The sequence below is a fragment of the Falco peregrinus genome, chromosome 2 (assembly GCF_023634155.1).
Source record: "Falco peregrinus isolate bFalPer1 chromosome 2, bFalPer1.pri, whole genome shotgun sequence".
In the NCBI taxonomy this organism is placed as follows: domain Eukaryota; kingdom Metazoa; phylum Chordata; class Aves; order Falconiformes; family Falconidae; genus Falco; species Falco peregrinus.
In genome coordinates, this window is record NC_073722.1 from 92,731,962 (window position 1) to 92,751,644 (window position 19,683).

Consider the following 19,683-nt stretch of genomic DNA (forward strand, 5'->3'; position numbering starts at 1 on the left):
CAGCCATCCTGGATGGACCTGCTGCCAGAGAGCTGCTCTCCCAGGACCCTGCTGGCCGGGATCCCCAGCAGCTCTGCCGTGAAGCTGGAGCACCCACCCGCCTTCCCGAGAAGCCAAGGGCCTCGTTCATCCTCTCTTTTCCTGCCGAGGCGACTGTAAAACCCACAGCGTGGCAGCCACGTGGCCAGGCTCAGCCTGCCTCTGCCTGGGCTGGGTTGGCCACACCAAAGCTGCACCCTAAAAAGCACCCCTAGTGTCTTCTCCAGGGCGGCCCTTCCAGGGCAGCGAAGAGAAGCTGGAGCCCTCCTCGCCCCAGCACACACGCCCGGCTGGCAGCTCCCACAGCGGTATCGGCCCCGTGGGCCTCACCATTTATTTAGTTTCCTGGAGAAGGAGAAACCTTGGGATATTTTTTCCTCCCTGCTTCTCACCTTCAGCACAGTGCGAGCAGGAGGCTTACAGGTGCTCCCCGAGCTCTTCATTAGGAGCTTTGGCGCCTGAACCGAAGCAGTTTTACACGCTGAATTCAGAAGCAAACATAAGTCATAAACACTGGAGGAAATATTAAAAGATCAATTTTAAAAGCTTCCTTCCCTGGCCTGGACCAGCCGCATCAAGCCCAGCCGCAGAGCTGCGCTGAGAGCGGGCAGCGCAGGGCACAGCACAGCCAGCAGCAGTCCGAGGGGACACATCCTGCCCCAGACGACAGCAGACAGCCCCTCTGCGCAGGGCTGGAGCCCTGCTGAGTGCAGATCCCCATTCCAGCCGCAGGGAGACACCTGCCCGACCGGCTCAGCCCAGGGGAGGCTGCCAGGCAAGAAAGAACACAACACATGCAGGCTGCAACAGGGGGGAAGGCTTTTATTGATATGAAAAGTGTATATAAATAATTCTGTCCTTTTCTTAGAGCAGGTGAGGAAGAAGTCCGTCTCCAGCACAACCTCTGCAGGGATCCCTGCGCCTCAGCCCCACTGCAGGTTGGGGGGGACTGGCCACCCTCCGGGTGGGGGGGCCTGCAGAGACGGGGGCAGATCCTGCACTGGTGGCCAGCCTGGCGGGTACTGGAAAGGAGCTGGTTTCTCAGGCAGAGCACTGCGGAGGCGGGGAGAGGGAAGGGGCAGAGGTGAGCCAGGGCTGCCTCAGTTGACAGCAAGGCCCTGCTGAGGGGCTGAGCTTCCCTGTGCCCCCTCCACTAGCCCCCAGAAGAGGAGGGGTGCAGCAGAGGAGGGTTTTGGTTATCAACAAGCAGGTATATTTACCCCCCTCCCCCCCCAAATCCAACAGCAGGACTGCTGTGTAACCAACCCCCAGCCCATTCAGGCAGTCAGTGCTTGCTGCTGCAGCGCGTGCCACCGAAAACAAAGGTGGGAGCAGTAAGGTAAGGGGGTCTGCTGGGGAGGGGCGGGGGGAGAGCAGGCACAGCCCCCTGAAAGGGGCTGCAGTGCCAGCCCCAGGCACAGCTGCTGGCAGGAGAGGCCTCGTGCTGGGAGCAAGGCTGGCCCCTTCCCCTCCCACTCCAGCTGCTCTCAACTCTTCAAACAGATGAGTTTTGAGAAGAGCAAACAAAATTAGCAGATGTTTCTTTCTGAGCAGCCTGAATCCCAAACCAGCTGTGCACTTCCCAAAGGACAAGGACCCCTCGGAAACGGAGAAACTGCCAAAACGATGGGGTGTTTTAACAGAAGCACCCTTCAGCAGAGGGAACAGGCTTCCTCCTCCAACTCACAGCCTGCCTCTCTCCCTCAGGTTTACTAGTTGAGGTCATTGCAAACACCACACCTGACTGAAGAAGTGGAAAAGCAAGAAGCATCGCTCCCTTGTCTCCAGCTGAGGAAAATGCTTGGCCAGGGCAGGTTTAAATTCATGGGAAACGTACCTTTTCCATTAATTCCTGAGTGCAGGAAACTCATTTGTTCTTTAGCACAGGCTTCCAGCTTCTCAGGCCTCTACCTCTGATCCTGATGAATCTTTTTAATTGTAATGCCAGAAGAAATCTAATCAAACTCCTTTACATAATGCTCTGGAGCAGCAGCACCCTCCTCTCCCTGCAGGGCCGACACATGGCTGAAAGCCAGCTACAGAAGTTGAGTGCAGTGTTTTCTAGGCAACTAACACGGAGCAAAGTCATTTAGTCTAATGCTTAACCCCTTGGTGGGGATTCTTCAGAGCCGGGGATGAGACAAGACTGCTAGGGCACACACCAAGCGCCTCTCGGGCAGGAATATTTTTTGTTACATCCAGGCACCGTCACTCACACACAGGGGAGCCCCCGCAGCAGCAGTATGGTGGGGTGGGGAGCAGGACAAGACATGCTGCAAGGTGGAACAACACAGCTATCAACTAATGAGCTGTTCTGTGAGCAGCAGAACTAATCAATAGGGAAGATGCTGTCTGGGTACTCAATTCCCCAGGGTCTCATAAGATACAAGTGCTATCAAAGGTATACCTACAGCTGGAGCATTCAGAATGGCTGTCCCACGTGGATTCTCTGGTGTCTAGCAAGGGTCAAGAATATTTCCAAAGGCATTAATGGGATCCCTCTCCTCTACCCACCTCTGTGTTCATGAAACCTGTAGTGCCTCAGTACCTTTGAGGGCTCAGACCCCCTTCTGATGGCAATCAGTAGTGGGCTCCACGGCGGTTACGGCAGAAGCACCCACTCGTGTGCACTGCCACATTCCACTTCCTTTGGAAATCAGGTTAAAAATCAGTCACACCCTGAGAGAGCTCTACTGCTAAGAGAACTACACAAACTCCTTCCAGCTCCACCCCAGCTCTCCAGAAAGCCATGGCACAGTGGAACTTTGAAAATACACGTTAGGTGGAGGCTTCCAAATGAAGATTGTCCCTTTGAGCCCAGCCAAGCTGGGAGAGCAGCTGCACAAACAATGGGTGGAAGGCAGTGTGGCAACTCTCCATCCATGGGGCTAATTCAGGTGACACAAATGGTGCTGAAGTTACTGCCTTTAAGAAAGTGCTACCCTTCTGCCAAGGCTGCAGGGGGCCACTTCTTATCCAGTGTGGTGTTTTCTTTGCACTGTGGTGTACCTGGAGACTGCAAGGCAGTAGCTCCAGCTGTGGCTGCTTGCCAGGTATCCTGCTAGAAAGCCCCTGGCAAGGCAGAGACAGAAACTCAACTATGCTCACAGGCTGAAGCTTAACACAGCAAGGGCTTCCCATCACACTCTGGGAGATCACACTTCCAAGACCTCTTACATCTCAGCTTGAATCCTTCCTACTCAGTGCTGCCAGAGAAGACAGGTGGAGCTGGGTCTCTAGCATCTCCTTTTAGAGATGACTGCCCTCAAGAGCACTTTCTCTACTGTTTTGTGCAGACTAATGGTCTTTATTGACATTACCAGCCAGGCAAGGGAGCCCCATGGCAGGTTATCATCCAAACCCACAAATTCCCCAAAGCACCGTTAGATCCTGCCAGAGATTTGTCACATTTCAGGGACCTTGAGGACTGCAGGAGGGAGAGGGAGCTCCTTGTCCTTAAAAGCATTTTCAGGAGGAACATAAGACTCCCTGGGCGTCAGGAGCACAGGGACCGGCCTTAAACAGACCCTCTTCCCTGGCAATGCAAAATAACTTCTCTGGCAGACCTCCGTCAAAACACAGTTGCTTGGAAGGGCAATGCTGGGGCTGGAGAAGCACAAGAGAAGAGAAATTATAGGGACAGGTGTCAGCAAGGCCAGACAGAGGAAAAGAAGCTTTGAGTAGTTGGTGTTTAGTTCCTGTAGTAGATGGTTTCTGAGCCTGGAGGGACAGACAGGCTGGGTAGAAAGCAAACAACCCTAGAAATCTCAAGCCTTGTGCATCTTTGGAGGCAGCGGGGATGAAGTAGTTACAAGGGTCTGGAAATTCCTCAGGGTATACTGATGGCTATTTTCTGTAAGAGACGATCCATCTGCAGATCAAAAAATTCACAGGCAGGACAAGCAAAATGGGGCAAATGAAGTGTACGGTGTGGGGCAGGAAGGTTCCATCTGTCTCGGAGCACCACTGCAAGGCTCAGGGCAGGCAAGCTGATGGATGGAGTCAAAAAGAAAGCAACAAGCCCAGACAAGCACCAGAAGGAAGATCCTGCCCAGACCAAAGCAGAGAGGACAGGAGGAAACAGAAAAAGAACAAAGAGAGATTTGGCACCCGCCCAAATGTCATCCAATTAAGCTTGCGGCACAGTCAGGTGAGCAAAGAAACAGCAGGCACCCGCAGGCACCCCAATCCGAATGAATGCCGTGAGGAGGAGCTAATTCCACCCTTTCACTGGCAGGGACTGGCAGAGATGTGTAGACATGGCAGGCAGAGGATGGAGAAGCTGTCAACAGAAGAGGCCGGGCTCCTGCCACTGAACTCCCGGCATTAATAACAGCGCCGCCTTCCCGCAGGCATCAAGGCCTGTCTTGTCCCCCTGGGTACACAGGAAGCAACGTGCACACATCTGATGCGGGTGTGCAAGACCAGATCCATATGCCCGTCTGTAGCATGTGCTAGGAGCAGGTGCACAGCGCTGGCAGGCCGAGTGTTAAATGATAGCTCAGGGACCTCTGATCACCTGTGCCTTCTATCCCACCCACAACTCTCTTGTGGGATCCCCCTCTGCATCATGCGGGCTCGAAGCAGCCGCCAGCCCTCACAGGGATGCTCCCCAGCCACCAGTACCTGTTACTCTGAGCCGCGCTCAGTCTCTTTGCTCTCTTCTCCAGCCAGTCCTCAATGGTGCCAGGTGGGACATCTGCTCCCTCCTGTCGTAGCTCCTTTGATCTCTGCTCCCCTAGTTGAGAGAGAGAGTGCCATCAGACGCTCATACTGCAGTCCTTTCACTCCATTAAACCCACTGCTCATTACCCTGCAGAGTTTCTTATGGTGGAGAGTTTGCAATTTGCCTGTAGCAGCCCCTCCTCCTCCTCCTCCTCCATTCTCCACCTGCCATCTGATGCTTGGCCTCCTCACTGGTGACAGCTCCAGCCAGACGGAGCCAGGAACAAGAACTAAGCCAGTGAGCAGGGTGGCAGTTTGGACACCTAACTGAGGGGAGTCTGACATCTCCCCCCGGGGCAGATCGTCCTCATGCTTGCCTGAAACAGCCTCTGCTGGCCCTGAGCTGTTTCCAAAGATGTGTCCCTCCACCTGGCAGGAGGGACATTGCCACCTCTGCCTACTTAGGTGGGAGTGACAGGGATGTCTGTCCGGATCGATGCAGACTTGGCAGGCCATGAGAGTCTGAAAGGTTCAGAGTGCGTGTACGACCAAGTGACGGGATTTCAGAAATGCTGTCAGGTCTAAGGCACATGCTGTGCGACGCATCCCCAGCCCCTGCAGAGACAGGGCAGGAGGCTGTAGCCCAGCGCTGCTCAGCCTAGGTGCAAAATCAGAGCAGAGCATGGTGGAGGAAGGGAGAGGAACAAGTTCCTGCATTTTCTTATACAAGTTAGGAATGAGCAAGGAAACCAGCAGGAAACCTCTGCTGCCTACCAAGAGACAGGGCAGCCTGAGGTCCTTGTAAGCTTTCAACCTCTCCGTCACTGTAGGGGTGGCTGTGTGGGGCAGATGCCCACAAGCACCCTGTCCTGCAGCACTGTCTTCTCCAGACAGAAGGGCACAGAGCCAACAGGGCAGCCCAGCACTCCCCAGTCCCTCCCACTGGGCAGAAATCCACAGCTGCCCAGTTAGTAAAGCTCCCCAGTTCCCCCTTGGCACCAGAGACAAAGTAAGAAGGGATGCTAGTGGAGAACAGGGTCTAGCACAAGTCCTTGATGTGAACGACACAGCCATACTGCTGCCAGCACGTCAGGCAGAGTGGGCTGAGGAGATGCTCAGAGCTCTTAGATCTCCAGCCTAGTGGAAAGTTCCCACCTAACAGAAAAGGGAATGTGATACTTTTTTAAACAAACACCGATGTTAATAAAAAAGAAGCAGGCAGCTGTGTGCCATTCCCTTTTGTCCCGCTCACCAAACCCTCCAGGGACAAGCGCTCTGGGGGAACCCTGATCCCATTTAGAGATCAACCTGCCAATAGTCCCAGCCTGGCAGCAGCCACCTGCAGCCATGCCCACCAGGAGCCTGCTCCACACCTACATGCCATATGTCACACGTTTAAGGAAAATATTATACGTTTCCAGACAGGGTGTGATATTAATATTGCTTGGGCAGAGTGAAGGATCACTTCATCCTACTGGTGGCAACCAATTATTCATCTGCCTGTTGAATATTAATAAGGATGGCAGAAATGTGCTACACAATGAGCAGCCGGAGATGGATAATTTGTCATCTAGCCTTTTCATCTGCTGCTGGGAGGGGTGACGATGTACTCCCTGCCACCACAAAGACAGCCTGCTGTGGTCCTGATGTCGAGGTGCTGCTCTGCAACCCGGCGATAAGGATACGCTCGGAGACAACGCTCCCACAGTTGTTCATTCCCAGGGAGCAAAGCCCAGCAGAGCTACTTGGGGTCAACACAATAGCCTGGCCAGGCCAGGGCACTGGGGAAGGAAGAAGCTCAGTCTGGTGAGCTGGGCACTGCTCACATTCAGGATATCTGAATTCAGCTCCTAGGTTAGACTTCCCTGGCAAGCTTGACCACAGCCGTGTTATTTCCCTTTGTTCCAGGTTTCTTGATCTGTTGAGTGCCTGGGCACAACCCCATCAAGCAAGGGGACAAGCAGTGGTTGCGAGAGGCTTCAACGAGGCAGGGAAGAAAATCACAGAGAGAAACCTCTCTCGCCTCTACCTACCACTGAGATTTCCTTTTCATCCAACTCCAAGCCCCAACACAGAACAAACCAAAAACTGCCAAAGCCTCTCTGTTTAGAGCAGGGAGCCCCAAGGCCACTGCCCCAAAGTGTCACACCAGGAACTGATGGGAGCCCACGGACTTGAGCAGCCACAACTCACTGTCTCATCCAGAAAAGCTCACCAACTGCAGTGGAATGATTCCAGGCTCATGCTGGCCTAAATGAGGCCCCAGGTGTCCAGATCAGAAAGATATCCAGCTGGCTCCCCATTTACACAGCTCTGTGAGTTACAGCTCCAAAGCACTCCAGCCCTCAGGCTGAGAAATAAGGCAGCAGGTACAGGCAACCGTCTGGCTCCGCCCACCTTGATGCGTGCCCATCAAAAAGGCAAATCTTTTGCTGCATCTTCTTCTGAAGCACACACATCCCATCCAGGGACCACCAAAACCACCATGAGGTTGGAAATACCCCTGAATGTCAACAGGCACTTCAAGGTGTAACTCTGAAACACAGTAACCAGCCCTTACTCCTCATAGATGGTCACGCAGCCAGCCAGATTGCAGCAGCAAGACAGGTGTGAAGGTGCTTCCCCTCCTCCTTCTCACTGGGATGTTTGTTTCATAGTCTAATTACAGCCAATTAAAAGGGTGTCTCTAGTCATGAAGTGCCTCTCTAATGATGCCAAAGCTGGAGTCCAGATTTATCTTTGCTCCCCATGCAACTTTTAGCATGAGTTTTCTTCCTCAACAAGGCACCACGGTATGCAAGATGCAACCATGAGTACTGAGCAGGTCACCCAGTGAAGAGATTTACATGTAATCCTTCAGCTGCCTCCCTGGGCCAGAAGATGTGGCAGCCCAAACCTCTCCAGAGCACATGAACAGCAGCAGACTGTGGGTGAGAGATGAGGTTGACGAGGCCCTGCAATATCAGCAGCTTAAGAAGTTACCACCCTGCAGCCAAGGAGCGGCAGCCGACTGCGAAAGCGCTCCTTCTCCTGCTCATTGCTAAGTTAAACCGGTTCGCTACAGTCACCCCCAGCAGAGTCACTCATATTCTTTCAATCACACAGATATACTGCAAACACTCACCCAACTGTGCCCTTACTCTCCCCTTGCAGATCCAGCTAGCTGGAGCTCACCAAAGAGGCTGGCTTGTGTCAATATTACCAGCAGAAGTGACGCAGATTAGTGGGGAGCCAATAACTTTAAGCAAGAAGATGGCAATTTGACAGTGACTTTTCCTGACACGACTGTACTTAAAATGACAGCCTGGAAGTGTCTTGCTGATGAATGATGCAGCAGATGCAGAAGGCTAATGCTCTGATGCAGGAACAGCTGGGAATATGCCTCCCTCCCTGCTGAAGGTGTAAACTGTTGCTTGTTGGTGAGTATATTCTACAGGGTGCAGAAATGCTGAAGCCAAACTAGGACACGCTCTAAGCTGTTACAGAACAGTGAATCGTCCAGAAATTGTCCTGCTTAACCCACAAGACTAACACAAACAACAAGGTGAATTCCCGGCATTAAAGAGGCCAAATGTTAAGAATAATGTAACGTTTCCTTTGGCTGTAATAACACCACATCGTTAGCAAGGAGAGCTCACTGAAACAGAACTGCCAACACCAAACACTTAATACGGATTCAGGGACAGGTTCAATATTTACATGATAAAGAAAGTACCATCATGGTTTAGCAGTGTTAAAGTCACAAACTTTAGAGGTCTGTGTGATTCTCAGCCTGCTCACACGGCATTTCCATGGAGCAACACCACAAGAGAGGTGAGCAGGATTTAGCTCTACGTTATAAGGCATTCACGTTAGAGCAGCACAGCCAAGGACGAGGCACCCTGCCGTCACCTGGCCATAGCTCCTTGAAGTCTAATTGTTTAATTAAATGTTTGACTTGGTAATATGAATGTAAGGTTTCCAAGTAATCTCCCAGGAATCAGCTCTCTCACTAGCCAATTCTCCACTTACACCTGGCCCATTTGACAGAAGTCAATATTCAATAACAAGTGTAATTGGCAAAGAAACCTGCCCAAGCGCAGAGGAGCTTGCCAGCCTTCCCCTGCAGCTCCGCTCTGCTCCAAAGAGCTTTCACTTCCCCTGCAATAAAACAGCTTTTAATGACTGGAAATGCTACAGGTTCCCGCAAATAGGCTGCCATCCTATGCCACCTCTCGGGAGCCCAGCACTTAAACCCTGCAGCAGAGAAGGGCTGGGGAGAGGTTCTGGGCTAGCAGCGGGGAAGAAGAGCACGACTGCCAGCCTGGCACTGCTGCTCCAAGAAGGGCTGGCTGGAGTGCTCCGTCTCCCGTGCAGCCTGACGAGATGGATTTTATTGACTGCCAGCGTTGTTCAGCGATTGATTCACAGAGTCGCCTCGGGAACTCGCAGACTGACTCAGCAACAGCGAGGACTGGAATAGCTCTGTGGTGCATGCCTTCCTCCTGCTCCCCCAGGTTCACCAGAGCCCTGCCTCCCCAAACGCGATCCCTCAGAAGGCCAGGAGAGAGTGTCTATCCCACAAACACCCCAAATCTCACGCGTATGCTTGCATGTACACACACACACATACACTTCCAACACTTAAGCCTGTTTTTGCCAGACTATTGGCAAAGCAACAGTTGGCTTTGGTTAGCAGTGTGGGCACAAGATCTGCTCAGAAGTTGGGCTGCGTTAGGAAGAGCACTGCCAGCAGATCAAGGAGGTGATCATTCCTCTCTGCTCCACACTGGTGAGCCCATGTCTGTGTGCTGTGGCCAGTCCTGGGCTCTCCAGTACCACAGGGACATACTGGAGGGAGTCCTGCAAAGGCAGGAGACAATGGGCACAAACCAAAATACAGGACTTCAGAAATTAAAAAAATTTACATTTTTATTGCAAACGTGGTCAAACACTGGAACAGGTTGCCCACAGAGGTTGTACAGTCTCCAGCCTTGGAGATATTCAAAACACAACCAGACGTGGCCCTGAGCAGCTTGCTCTAGTTTACCCTGCTTGGAGCAAGACAGGGTTGGGACTAGAGGATTTCCAGTGGAGACCTCAACCATTCCATAAGTTCTCACCAACACCTCACTCACATTTTCTCTAACCACCAAAGTAACGGATCCTATAGAGAAAACAGAGCTGCTACCCCTTTTAGGGCAAGGAGGTGGTACTCACAGAATGAAAAAGTTCAATAGTGCTCTGGAGACCCACAGCAGTGGAGCAGCTGCCATTCATCCTCTGCCAAAACTTCAGTCCCACCCAAAGCCACATGAGCAAAGGCCATTTCTGGATCCAAGACCCCATGTCCTCTCCTCAGGACAACCCAACTGACAGAAAAAACTGGCTCTTCCCAAGAGTGGAAGCAACAGCTCCCCGGTAATGAAAGGCAGGGGGAAATCAAATCCATAAATTTAAGGGGAAGTGATGTACCAGTGCCCTCTGCTGCTGACAGTTTTTATTCCCTGACTGTACAAAACCCCAAGGGCTCAGAAAGCCCACTCTCTGCTGCGAAGTAGTAACAGCATTGCTCAACTCTAGGTTTGTGTCTGTGCCAGCAGATCAAGAGCAGGAAGCATATGAAAAACTGCAGCACTTACAGCCATGCTACAGGCTTACATAGCACTGAGAGGTAGGCGGGAGGGATCCATGCTCGGCTTGATGCGTACAGGCAACATGGGATCACAGGCTCTTGCTGCACAACCCCTCACATGCCCCTTTGCAGCCCAAACTCCCTGCAGCAACTCCCACTCCTCAGAGACCCCAGGAAATTTTCTTGTTTGAGGACTCACCTTGAACCTGGGCACTCAGCTTCTCCAGGTCCTGCTCTGTCATGTGGGAAAATCTGCAGTTGGACCCAAAATCACACTGTCCTGGAACAAAAGCCATGGAGCTCCATGAGAGCTGCACACAAGGTTCTCCCTTGTAAATGCGTACGCAAACCCAAGATCCATCACACCTGTGTGCCAGGCACAGAGGCCCAAGCCCTTCGCTCCCTCCAAGACAAACACACATGCCAGAGCTCTCCAGAACAGGCTTGGGCTGCTGGAGCTCAGGCAGTTTTTCCTACCTCAGAAGTCCTCACCTGTTTGCAGAAACTTCCGACAAGGTTTCTTGGTTTGCTCCTCTTGCAGGATAGCAGCAGCATCTAGGGCAGACAAAGGACAAAACAGGGTAAAGATGTCTTGCACAGCAGTACCCTGTGGATAACTGGCTAGCTGAAAAGGGTCACATAGACATAGTCCAGCTGGCTGGACAAAAATGCACATCGCTCTCAGCTTATCTGAAGTAAAGCAAAAATACACTGTCTTTGGCTGTTCTTGTTACACAATAACAGGAAGATCGCGGTGGGAAAAGAATGTTGCAGGTGGGAACAGATAACTACAGAAGAGAAACTAGGGGTGGGCTTGATATTTAGGCAACTAACCAATAATGAGCTTAACTTTCGTAATATGTATGAGCTAATTATAACAAGGCATAAAAGGTGACTGTAAGGTACAATAAACGAAGTCTGCTGATCACTCATATTGAGTGACTGTGTCTTCCCTCCGTCGCGACAGTACCCCATCGTATCATGGTCCCAAACAGCTCTGTGGTCTAGTGGGAAGCCACTTTACAGGACAACCAGAACTTAAGCCACAGACAAACTGCCAATTAACAGTCCCTCTTTGCACTCCTGGCTTCAGCTTTTCACTGGCTTGCAAATATCACCTTTGCTTTCTGCTTCATGCCTTCTCCCCATGCCAGTAGAAGAAAAGAAGCATGACAGAAAAGCAAGGACTGCAGCCCTTCTGTGTAGCAGAGAAAGATCAGACGGACTCACAGAGCTCTCAGAAAAGCTCTGTGGGAGGCCTCACAGAACCCAGTTCAGAGTCTCCAGTGGACACCACTGAAATGGTCCTTCATCTCCCAGAGATGTCCTGGGGAAAATGAGCCTCAAAGATACAGCAGCTCCCACTGACTGTGGAAGAACTTCCACTGGCTGATGTCAGGCCACAGAGTCTAGAGACAAGAGATGAACCCCCTAATCAGGGATAAGATGAGGAATGTTATCAATCAGAGTTAAATCAAGGGTTGCAGCCTGGTGAGAAGTCAAGTACTAGGTAATCTGCCTCACCATCATGGACCCAGCTAGACCTGAGCTGGGGCTGTTGGTCCTCCACACTTGGCCATTACAGAGAACCCTCTCAACTTCCACAATGGTTAAGCAGACAGCAGAGTCACCCAGAGCTCCGCAGGATATCCCTCACCTAGCTAGCCAGGAGACAAACACAGCCTGCAACTCCTGGTTTGCAGAAGGACTTCTCACCTTCAGGAGCTGTAACTCACTTTGTTCTCTCATGTCTCCTGTCTCAAGAGTTGCTCATGATGCCAAGAGAGCTTTACCTGCAACTCCTGTTCGCAGCAACAACTTCCCTATCTCTTCCTTCTCATTTCATCTCCCAGCTGACGGGGAACCGTCCCACACCCAGACTCGTAAGGGTTTTGCCTCTGAGACTGCCTGACAGCGACAGTATCAAGTCTGTAATTCAGTGGCACAGACAATCTGAATATAAATCATCAGTGCTGATTTATTTTATCTATTTCCCCATCCCTTATCAATCACCTCCCCAGTCCCAGAAAGGGAGAGGCAGACAGTTGGCAGTACCCACCTCGGAATAAGTCGTACCAGACTCTCTTAGCCCTGAGATGCTGCACTCCATTGAGGTGTTTCTTCCTGTTGTGAAGGTTGTCCTGAAAGGACCTGTCACAGTAGTCACAGAAGTATCTTTTCCCCATCTCTCTTCCAGCAGAGCAGCATCAGCATGGCCTGGGAACCATCAGACAGATCCTTGGCGTCCAGCCATGCCTGCCCTGGGGATGTAGGATCCAAGATTTATAGCGCCTGCTTCCAAAGGAGAAGAACACAAATCATTTAGGGCTCGCAGACTGAGAGAGGTGACACCCAATAGTATACATTCTTGTCCATCAGAGACGGGTAAGGCAGCATATGCTGCACATACAGGGCAGAACAGGCTTGGATCCACATTTCTTAACCTCTATTACTCAAAGCAACAACAGCTCTGCTGAAAGAATTCTCCCTGGGTGTGCTGAAGTTTAGACCACACAAAACTGAGACCTTAGAGAGCCAACAACACCTAGCCACGACCTGCACCACGAAACGTGCCATACAAACCATCCAAAGTGCAAAGAGGAGGAACTAGATGTCCATGCCACAGTCTCCACCTGGGGCCCCAGGACTTTAACCCCAGACAACCTCCACAGAAGCTGCTATGCATGAGGAAGGAAATTACCCTGTGACGATCTCTACAAGGTAAGGAAGAAACTCTGCAACTCCTTAAAGATGGAATAAAAAGCTGATCTCACCTGCACTGTAAGTGGGAAGTGGCATTACAAACACTAAAAGACACAGCATTTCATTCAGTTCACTAGCCACCTATTTACTCCTGTACATCAAGGACTGCTCTCCTCATCCTCCCCAGCCTATGTCTCCTTCACTGAGTACAGCACTTGCAATAACTAAGATCACAACAGCCTTACAGCCAGGAAGAAAGAACTCCCAACTCCATGGCCACTGAAAACAACGTGGAGGTGCCCAGTCCTTTTCCTCCCGCAGTGGAGGGGGGATTATCACACGTGTATTTGTAGTCCGGAGGCTCTGCTGTGGAGTCTCAAGAAGTAACAGGCCAGAATTTGGGTGCTCTCATCTGTTCTGGGCCTGGAGCAGCCCAGACTCTGGTAGAGGAGATGGGCTTTGTGATTAAGTGCAGCCCTGGCGCCACTGGCTGACCTTGCTGGAGGTGCAACAGATATCCTGGAGGAACTGTAAGTCCTCTCCCAAGTGATATAAAGGTTCCTGATAAATGCTAAAGATGGATGGACTGAGAGATAAACTCCAAAAGCAATTCTCCAGTTTTTGACACCTTGACAGCCAAATGCATTTAAAAAATGGCATGGAGACCGGTGCAAGAAATAAAGATTTTATAAATAAAACAGTGTCAGAATCAATCACAGCCTCCCCAACGATTCCTCAGAATCAGCAGGAAGAGCAGCAGCAACCGGCAATCCCTCAGAGCTGAGCATGCTGAGCTAAGGCAGTTCTGCCAAGCCCTCCTGCCAGCCATCCATCCACCCTGGCATCTCATGAGCAGCTGTGCTGAACTTCCTTCCTGCCCCCACTCCCAAGAACTGCCGCTTCAAAACCAAGTCCCTGGAAACCTCTCAGGCCTCGCACCACAAGTTAAAATGTAGTCTCCTCCATCTGCATCCAGCTGCATTCAATGAAAAGACCTGATTTTTTTGAATCAGCTTGCAAACCTTCGCACTGAAGGCAAAATGTTCCAAGACTCCAACTGAACTTGCAATTTCTTTGTTTTCAGGTTCTTTCCTTGTTCTCCTGATCAAATATCTTGTTGGGAGGTGATGCTGATCAGCCAGCCAGCCACCTCTCCCTGATGCAAACTGCTTCACCTGCAAATGCAGTCAGATCTGGCTCCTGCCTGGAAGGTGTAACTGGGCTCTGTAGGGCTCGAGGTCTGAAATTGTCCTATTTCTGCCCAAGAAACCTAAACCCAAGTGCTGCTTAATGAACATTAACCCACAGTTTTCCTGCAACCTTTACTAGATCATCCCAGAGTTCTGCAGCCAGCCTGGCAGCCAGCTTTGCTGCACTGGGGTGGGGCTGTTGGAATCCAGAGGGACTCTTACCCTCAGTGTCTGGGCTGCTGGCAAGCGCTGCTGTGGCTTTTAAGTATTGAAAAATCCCCATTCTGCATCTTATGCCATAGTCTCCCAAAGTTTCTGGTAACATAAAAGCTTCCTGTTTCAGCTGCTGGCTCCTGCACTCCATCTCTGCAGAAGCAGCTGCTGTGAATGAGGAAAACAAATGAGATTCTGCAGTGGTCCCACACAAGTTTCCACAGATCTCAATGGGAATTCTGCCTGCAGAAGCCCAGCAGCAGCCAGCCTTTGAAATCATATTTCAAACTTTTCCTTTCATCACCCCGACAGCAATAATTACAGAAGCTCGTTCCCCCTCCTTCCCCAACAAGGAGGGCAGAAAGCTGCTACAGATTTCAGGCAGCCAGATCCCACACCCCAGAGGTGCTGGCTCCCAAATTCTTCCAGTAACTCCCATTACAGGGGATGAACGAAATAAAAAAAAAAGCAATTAGAGGAGCATCAGATTCTCCCAGAGATCGCCCCCTCCATAGATTACACTGAACACTTATTTCTATCTTTTTATGAATTCAATTGCATGGATTATCTTGGCTGGATTCTGACAACTCTCTGCAGTATCAGCAATCCACAGTGCTTTGCTTTGCGCTGAACTAGTATGTAGGAATAAAAGCTGCTTCTGAGCAGCACTGGCTAACCTATTTCCATTTTCCCAAACGGCTCAAACAGTAAACAAAGAGCGTTATTCAGTTGAAAACAGAGATGTTTTCTAATTAAATCCATTTTACTCATTATGAAATAAAAGTAAATGTAGCTGCTTTATAAAGAACTGCTTCAGCCTGGCCATTTCCTCTTAACATTTCTAGACCCTAATTTGCAATTGAATTCAGGTGAATAGACCCCTGGACCCACAGACAGCTATAAACAATTTCAGACAGGCTTCATACCAGCTTAGAAGTCTTTCTGCATAAATCCAAATACAAAAAACCTGAGGCTTTGTCTTGTATCTCGAATGCTTAAAAGTATTAACAAAAAAATCCTCCGCTGTAAGCCTCTCAGAGGAATGTTTTATAAGAAACAGCATGTTTGAAGACACCTAGCAGGTGTTTCATTCATCTGGCTGAGCTGCATGGTAAAACTCCAGGCAAGATCTCACGTGCACCATCCTACGTTTTCCCCTCTCAAATTGCTGCCAAAACAGTCCACATTGTACTAGCTACAGATTTTCTTTAGGACTCTCCAGGGTTTTTTTCATTGATTTCTCCAAGATGTGGACATAGGGAAGAAGGTGACCCAGAAATTGGCAGACAGCAGATGTGTTTTCATCAGGGTGTAACTGCTTTTCTCCACGCTGAACCCTGAGAATTGCTGCTGGGCCTTGATCTCAATTTCCTGCTTTCTTATAGCCCAGGCTCGGGGCCATTTCAGCCACTTTGGATATCCAGACAGATGTGAAGTTAATTAAATCCAAGTGTCAAACTTATGATTTCTCAGCTGCCAATTTAAATGTGCTTATATCTCTACGGGAACACACGAAACACCGGCAGTCTGCCAGCACCTTCACAATGACAGAGGGACAGATTCTGATTACCATTACACCCGGTGTAAATCCAGAGCTCAATTCAGGATAAACAGTGACCTGTCCATTATGCAAACCCATCCTAGTGGTAGCAGTTTATAGGTTATTGGGGAGCTTTGTCTTGGAGACAATCCCTAGCAGTTAACTTTGAAAAATAATAACTGAGCTTTTCAAAGGGCTGGCCTAAGGGATAACTCTATACACAGGGCAGAGGAATATGTCAGGCACCTTCCAGCCTCTGCATGGGCTTCCAGCACAAGCAGAGGCTTTGCCCTACCACAGAAATCGTATGAATCTCCACAGTAGCTGCACGCAGGGTCCCCAAACACAAGTAATGATAAATGACTACATAGCCAGACTATGTACTGTTTCTGAGCGGCTGAGACAAATGAAACGATAGGGCAAGTGTCACTTGAGGATCCGTTCTGAAACTGAACGTAGACCTTTGTGTAAGAACAGTTCTTCAGAGGGATGATTTCAATTTTAAGATTTCCCTGCCCACCTTGTCTGTCCTTTTCTATACCCAAATTCACCTCTCTTTCCCATCGGTGCTGGAGCCACCCTGGGGCCCCTTTGCCCTTACTGAGGTTAAACAGAAAGAAAACCATGAAAAGAGGGTGGCAAATGGGAACATTTCCACTTCAGTGATGCCACCCAGGGCCACACCATGCTCTTCCCAAGGCCTCTGGAGCAGCTATCTGAGATTCCTCCATCTTTTATGAGCCACAACACCCACCCCCAGTTCAGACTTCGCAGCTGCTGCTCCTCACTGCCCTCGCAGCGGCCCGGACAACAAGAAAACACCCAAACTACCCCCAGCAGATGCGAACACGAACACAAAACCTTTTTCTCCGTTTCACCCTTTGCAGGTCACCCTGGCAGGGGGTGTCTCCTGCCCCAGACTCCACAGCCAGCACCAGGCCCACCCCGCAGCGGGGGAGCTCACCCAAGGCCCTTCACTTCGCTGTAGCTGAGGTGAGGCCTGCAGCCCACCGGCCTGCGCAAACCGGGCCGCGGCACCCCAGAAAAGGGACAGTAAAGCCTCGGGATGCGCCGCGGGGCCCGCTGAAGGGAAGGCCGGGGTGCCGGGAAGGGAAAAGGCGCCAGGAGGAGGCGGTGCCTTATCCCACGGGCCGAGCAGAGCCCTCAACCCGCCTCCCGCCGCCCCGGCCCCCTCCCTCCCCGCACTCACCTCCCGCCGGGCCGGGCCGCGCGGTGCCTGCCGGGAGCGTCCCCTCCCCTCCCAGCGGGCTGCGCGCCGCGCACGCGCAGGGCGGCGGGAAGATGGTGCTGCTGCGGCAGGCGTACAGCGCGCTCTTCCGCCGCACCTCCACCTTCGCCCTCACCATCGTGCTGGGCGCCGTCCTCTTCGAGCGCGCCTTCGACCAGGGCGCCGACGCCATCTTCGAGCACCTCAACGAGGGGGTAAGGGAGGGCGGCGGCGCGCCGCGAGGCCTCCCAGGCCTAGGCCCGGCCCTGAAGGTCAAGCCGGCCCCGCTTGGGCCCAGCCCTGAGGCCCGCTCCCGGCGGCCCCGGCCACCTGCCGCCGCCGTTCCCCCGAGGGCTGGGGCCGCAGCCCGGCGCTGCCGTGCGGCGGCTGCCCCATCTGGGGGGCTTCGCTGTTGTCGCGGCGGCTGGCGGGCAGGTCTTCGCGGTGTTCTTGGGCTTCTGCGGCTGCGGGGCCGCAGGGCAACGGGTGTCACAGCCGGTGGGTGCAGGAGGTTCAGGTGGGGCGTGCTGGCTCGCACCGTAGGCCCCAACCCTGCCTCTGTCTCGGTCTGCCCTTGGCAGGGGGAGCGGGTAACAACCCGTGACCCATGCAGCACGGTGGGGTCTGCTGTCCCGGGCATGAACGTTAAGATCAGATGGGTCAAGTCGGCCTTGTATTTCAAAGTAGAGCTGTGATATAGAGTTGTGATACCTGCCTGGATACTGAGTCACATGGACAGGACATAAACCGGTTTCCTGGACAGGATGAGGCAGTACAACGCGTGCCCTAAGAAAAGGCAGAAGGTGCTGTTATTTCCATCTTGCACCAAGTACAATAAAACGACAGACGTAGTGTGTTGTACGTCCCCATCTGCAGCGCAGCAGTACTCTTCCCTATCCTGCAGTGCTGATGTGCCTTGGGGCTCTTGGAGCACCCAGGGCGCAGTTTCCCTGGATAGCCAGGCCACCTTAATGGCTCCGAGGCAGAAGAGAGCTTCCCTGTGCCTTCCTTGACAGCGTGATATCTGCTCTTTGGCCTTCTGAAGCAGGTCATGAAACCAGCTGTAAACTGATACCACACAAAGTGACATCTTCACTGCTCTGAAGTAACTCACAAGGGGTTGGGTGAGCTGAGGAAACACAGTAAAGAGCAAGACCAGGGTCCCTTTCTTCTGCTTTTTAGCGACAGTAATTTGTTAAAACCTGACATAAAATCACATCTGAACCTCAGCTTTGCACTCTGCTCCTTTTTCTTAATGGTAGCATTAATTTTCTGCATGCTAATGTTGTCTCAAGCAGTGTCGGGAAATGGCATTATAAAGGAAGCTAACTGTTTTTGAAAATCTAAAGCATTGTCTGCAACAAACAGCAAAGCACGGTACATGTGTTACTTTTGTGCAGCACTTCCCGCAGTCCTGATTGTGCCAGCAAATTTCAGTGCCTGAAACAGGATTCTGTGCATTTTGTATCTCTGGGAGCAGAAGTGCCCTTTCCAGCCTGTGTGGGAAGCTGAGGCAATGTGACTGGAATATTCTGATAATCTCTGGCTCGCGGAGTAGGAGAACAGGGGAGGTGGGATGTCTGCAGCTTCCTCCTCGTCTAGTCAAAAAGCTGTGGAGCCCCCTGCATGCCTTCCCTGTCCCACAGACCCAGGTACAGGACTCCATCTGCTGCCTCCTCCACAGGCAGGACAAGTGTGGGGAGCTGAGGCACAGCAGTATCAGTGGGTGCTGTTCTTGCTAAGCTCCGAAAGAAGAGTGGGAAGGTGGAGGGGACAGACAAAGCAGGAGGAAGACAAACTGTTCCACAGCAGAAAGCAGCTTCATGCCCCCAGAGCAGGCTTGTGGCTTCTCAGCTGCCATCTTGCTGCTCCTCCCAAAACCTTTGTGTGGGACTCTTGCTGTTGTGGAGCAGGGAGTGCCACTGCATAGCGGGGAGGCACAGATAACAGTACCCACGCTGTCCTGTGCCCTGCTGGTACTTGTGGATGTATTTTTGTCTAAACTCTTCTTTCCCCATCTTGTTATTGCATGTCATAGATTTAGATTTCATAACTTGCATTTTAAAGCAAAACTTTATCCTAGGACTATGGAAAAGCTGGCTAAGATTACTATTCAGGTTTGGGTTTTTTTGTTTGTTTTGCATACAGAAACTGTGGAAACACATCAAGCACAAGTATGAGGAAAAGTGATTGAAATGCTCAGCAGCAGGATCCAGCCTGGGGTGGCAAAAGATGCTGCAGAGAAGGATTTGGCCTCCTGAAAGTGGTTGTAACAAAACGGAAATGGAATCCTGACTGAACAACTCCGAGCCAGATTATATCAGCCACCTACTGATATGATTTAAACTGAGATGGACTCAAGGAGTTCTGCTGCTGTAATCAAACTTACTGTGTTAAAATAAAAAATTCTTGGTCCGTGTCTTATGTCTGTGTGTTCACCTGACTCATCCTTTGGCCTGCTTGTCACTTCTCCTTATCTGGTAGATGGAGA

At 51.4% G+C, this 19,683-nt stretch overlaps 2 protein-coding genes across 4 annotated transcripts; one reads left to right on the plus strand and one right to left on the minus strand.

The window, feature by feature from the left end:
- Positions 1-841: 841 nt before the first annotated feature.
- ZMAT5 (zinc finger matrin-type 5) lies at positions 842-17,290 on the minus strand. Of its 3 annotated transcripts, none has more exons than XM_055794606.1 (6): positions 17,175-17,290; positions 12,378-12,613; positions 10,811-10,873; positions 10,518-10,598; positions 4,666-4,777; positions 842-1,092 (listed from the first exon to the last, which is right to left on the minus strand). In XM_055794606.1, exons 2-6 carry the CDS (start codon positions 12,502-12,504, stop codon positions 963-965), a joined length of 513 nt encoding a protein of 170 aa, XP_055650581.1. In that variant the 5' UTR covers positions 12,505-12,613; positions 17,175-17,290; the 3' UTR covers positions 842-962. The 3 variants fall into 3 exon arrangements, with proteins under 3 accessions (XP_055650581.1, XP_055650580.1, XP_005233254.1); XM_055794605.1 differs by having other exon boundaries at positions 12,378-12,610; positions 17,175-17,266; XM_005233197.4 differs by lacking the exon at positions 17,175-17,290 and adding an exon at positions 16,826-16,847 and having other exon boundaries at positions 12,378-12,610.
- Positions 17,225-19,616, plus strand: LOC129783734 (cytochrome b-c1 complex subunit 9). The gene is made up of 2 exons (XM_055794607.1): positions 17,225-17,407; positions 19,341-19,616. Exons 1-2 carry the CDS (start codon positions 17,267-17,269, stop codon positions 19,380-19,382), a joined length of 183 nt encoding a protein of 60 aa, XP_055650582.1. The 5' UTR covers positions 17,225-17,266; the 3' UTR covers positions 19,383-19,616.
- Positions 19,617-19,683: the final 67 nt, after the last annotated feature.

Coding starts and splice junctions, on each gene's coding strand:
- LOC129783734 (XM_055794607.1), top strand. CDS start 17,267: ATGGTGCTGCTGCGGCAGGCGTACAGCGCGCTCTTCCGCCGCACCTCC. Junction 17,408..19,340: donor TCGAGCACCTCAACGAGGGG/GTAAGGGAGGGC, acceptor TTTTGCATACAG/AAACTGTGGAAACACATCAA.
- ZMAT5 (XM_055794606.1), bottom strand. CDS start 12,504: ATGGGGAAAAGATACTTCTGTGACTACTGTGACAGGTCCTTTCAGGAC. Junction 10,599..10,810: donor TCGGAAGTTTCTGCAAACAG/GTGAGGACTTCT, acceptor CTTTTGTTCCAG/GACAGTGTGATTTTGGGTCC. Junction 1,093..4,665: donor AGCGCGGCTCAGAGTAACAG/GTACTGGTGGCT, acceptor CCGCCTCCGCAG/TGCTCTGCCTGAGAAACCAG.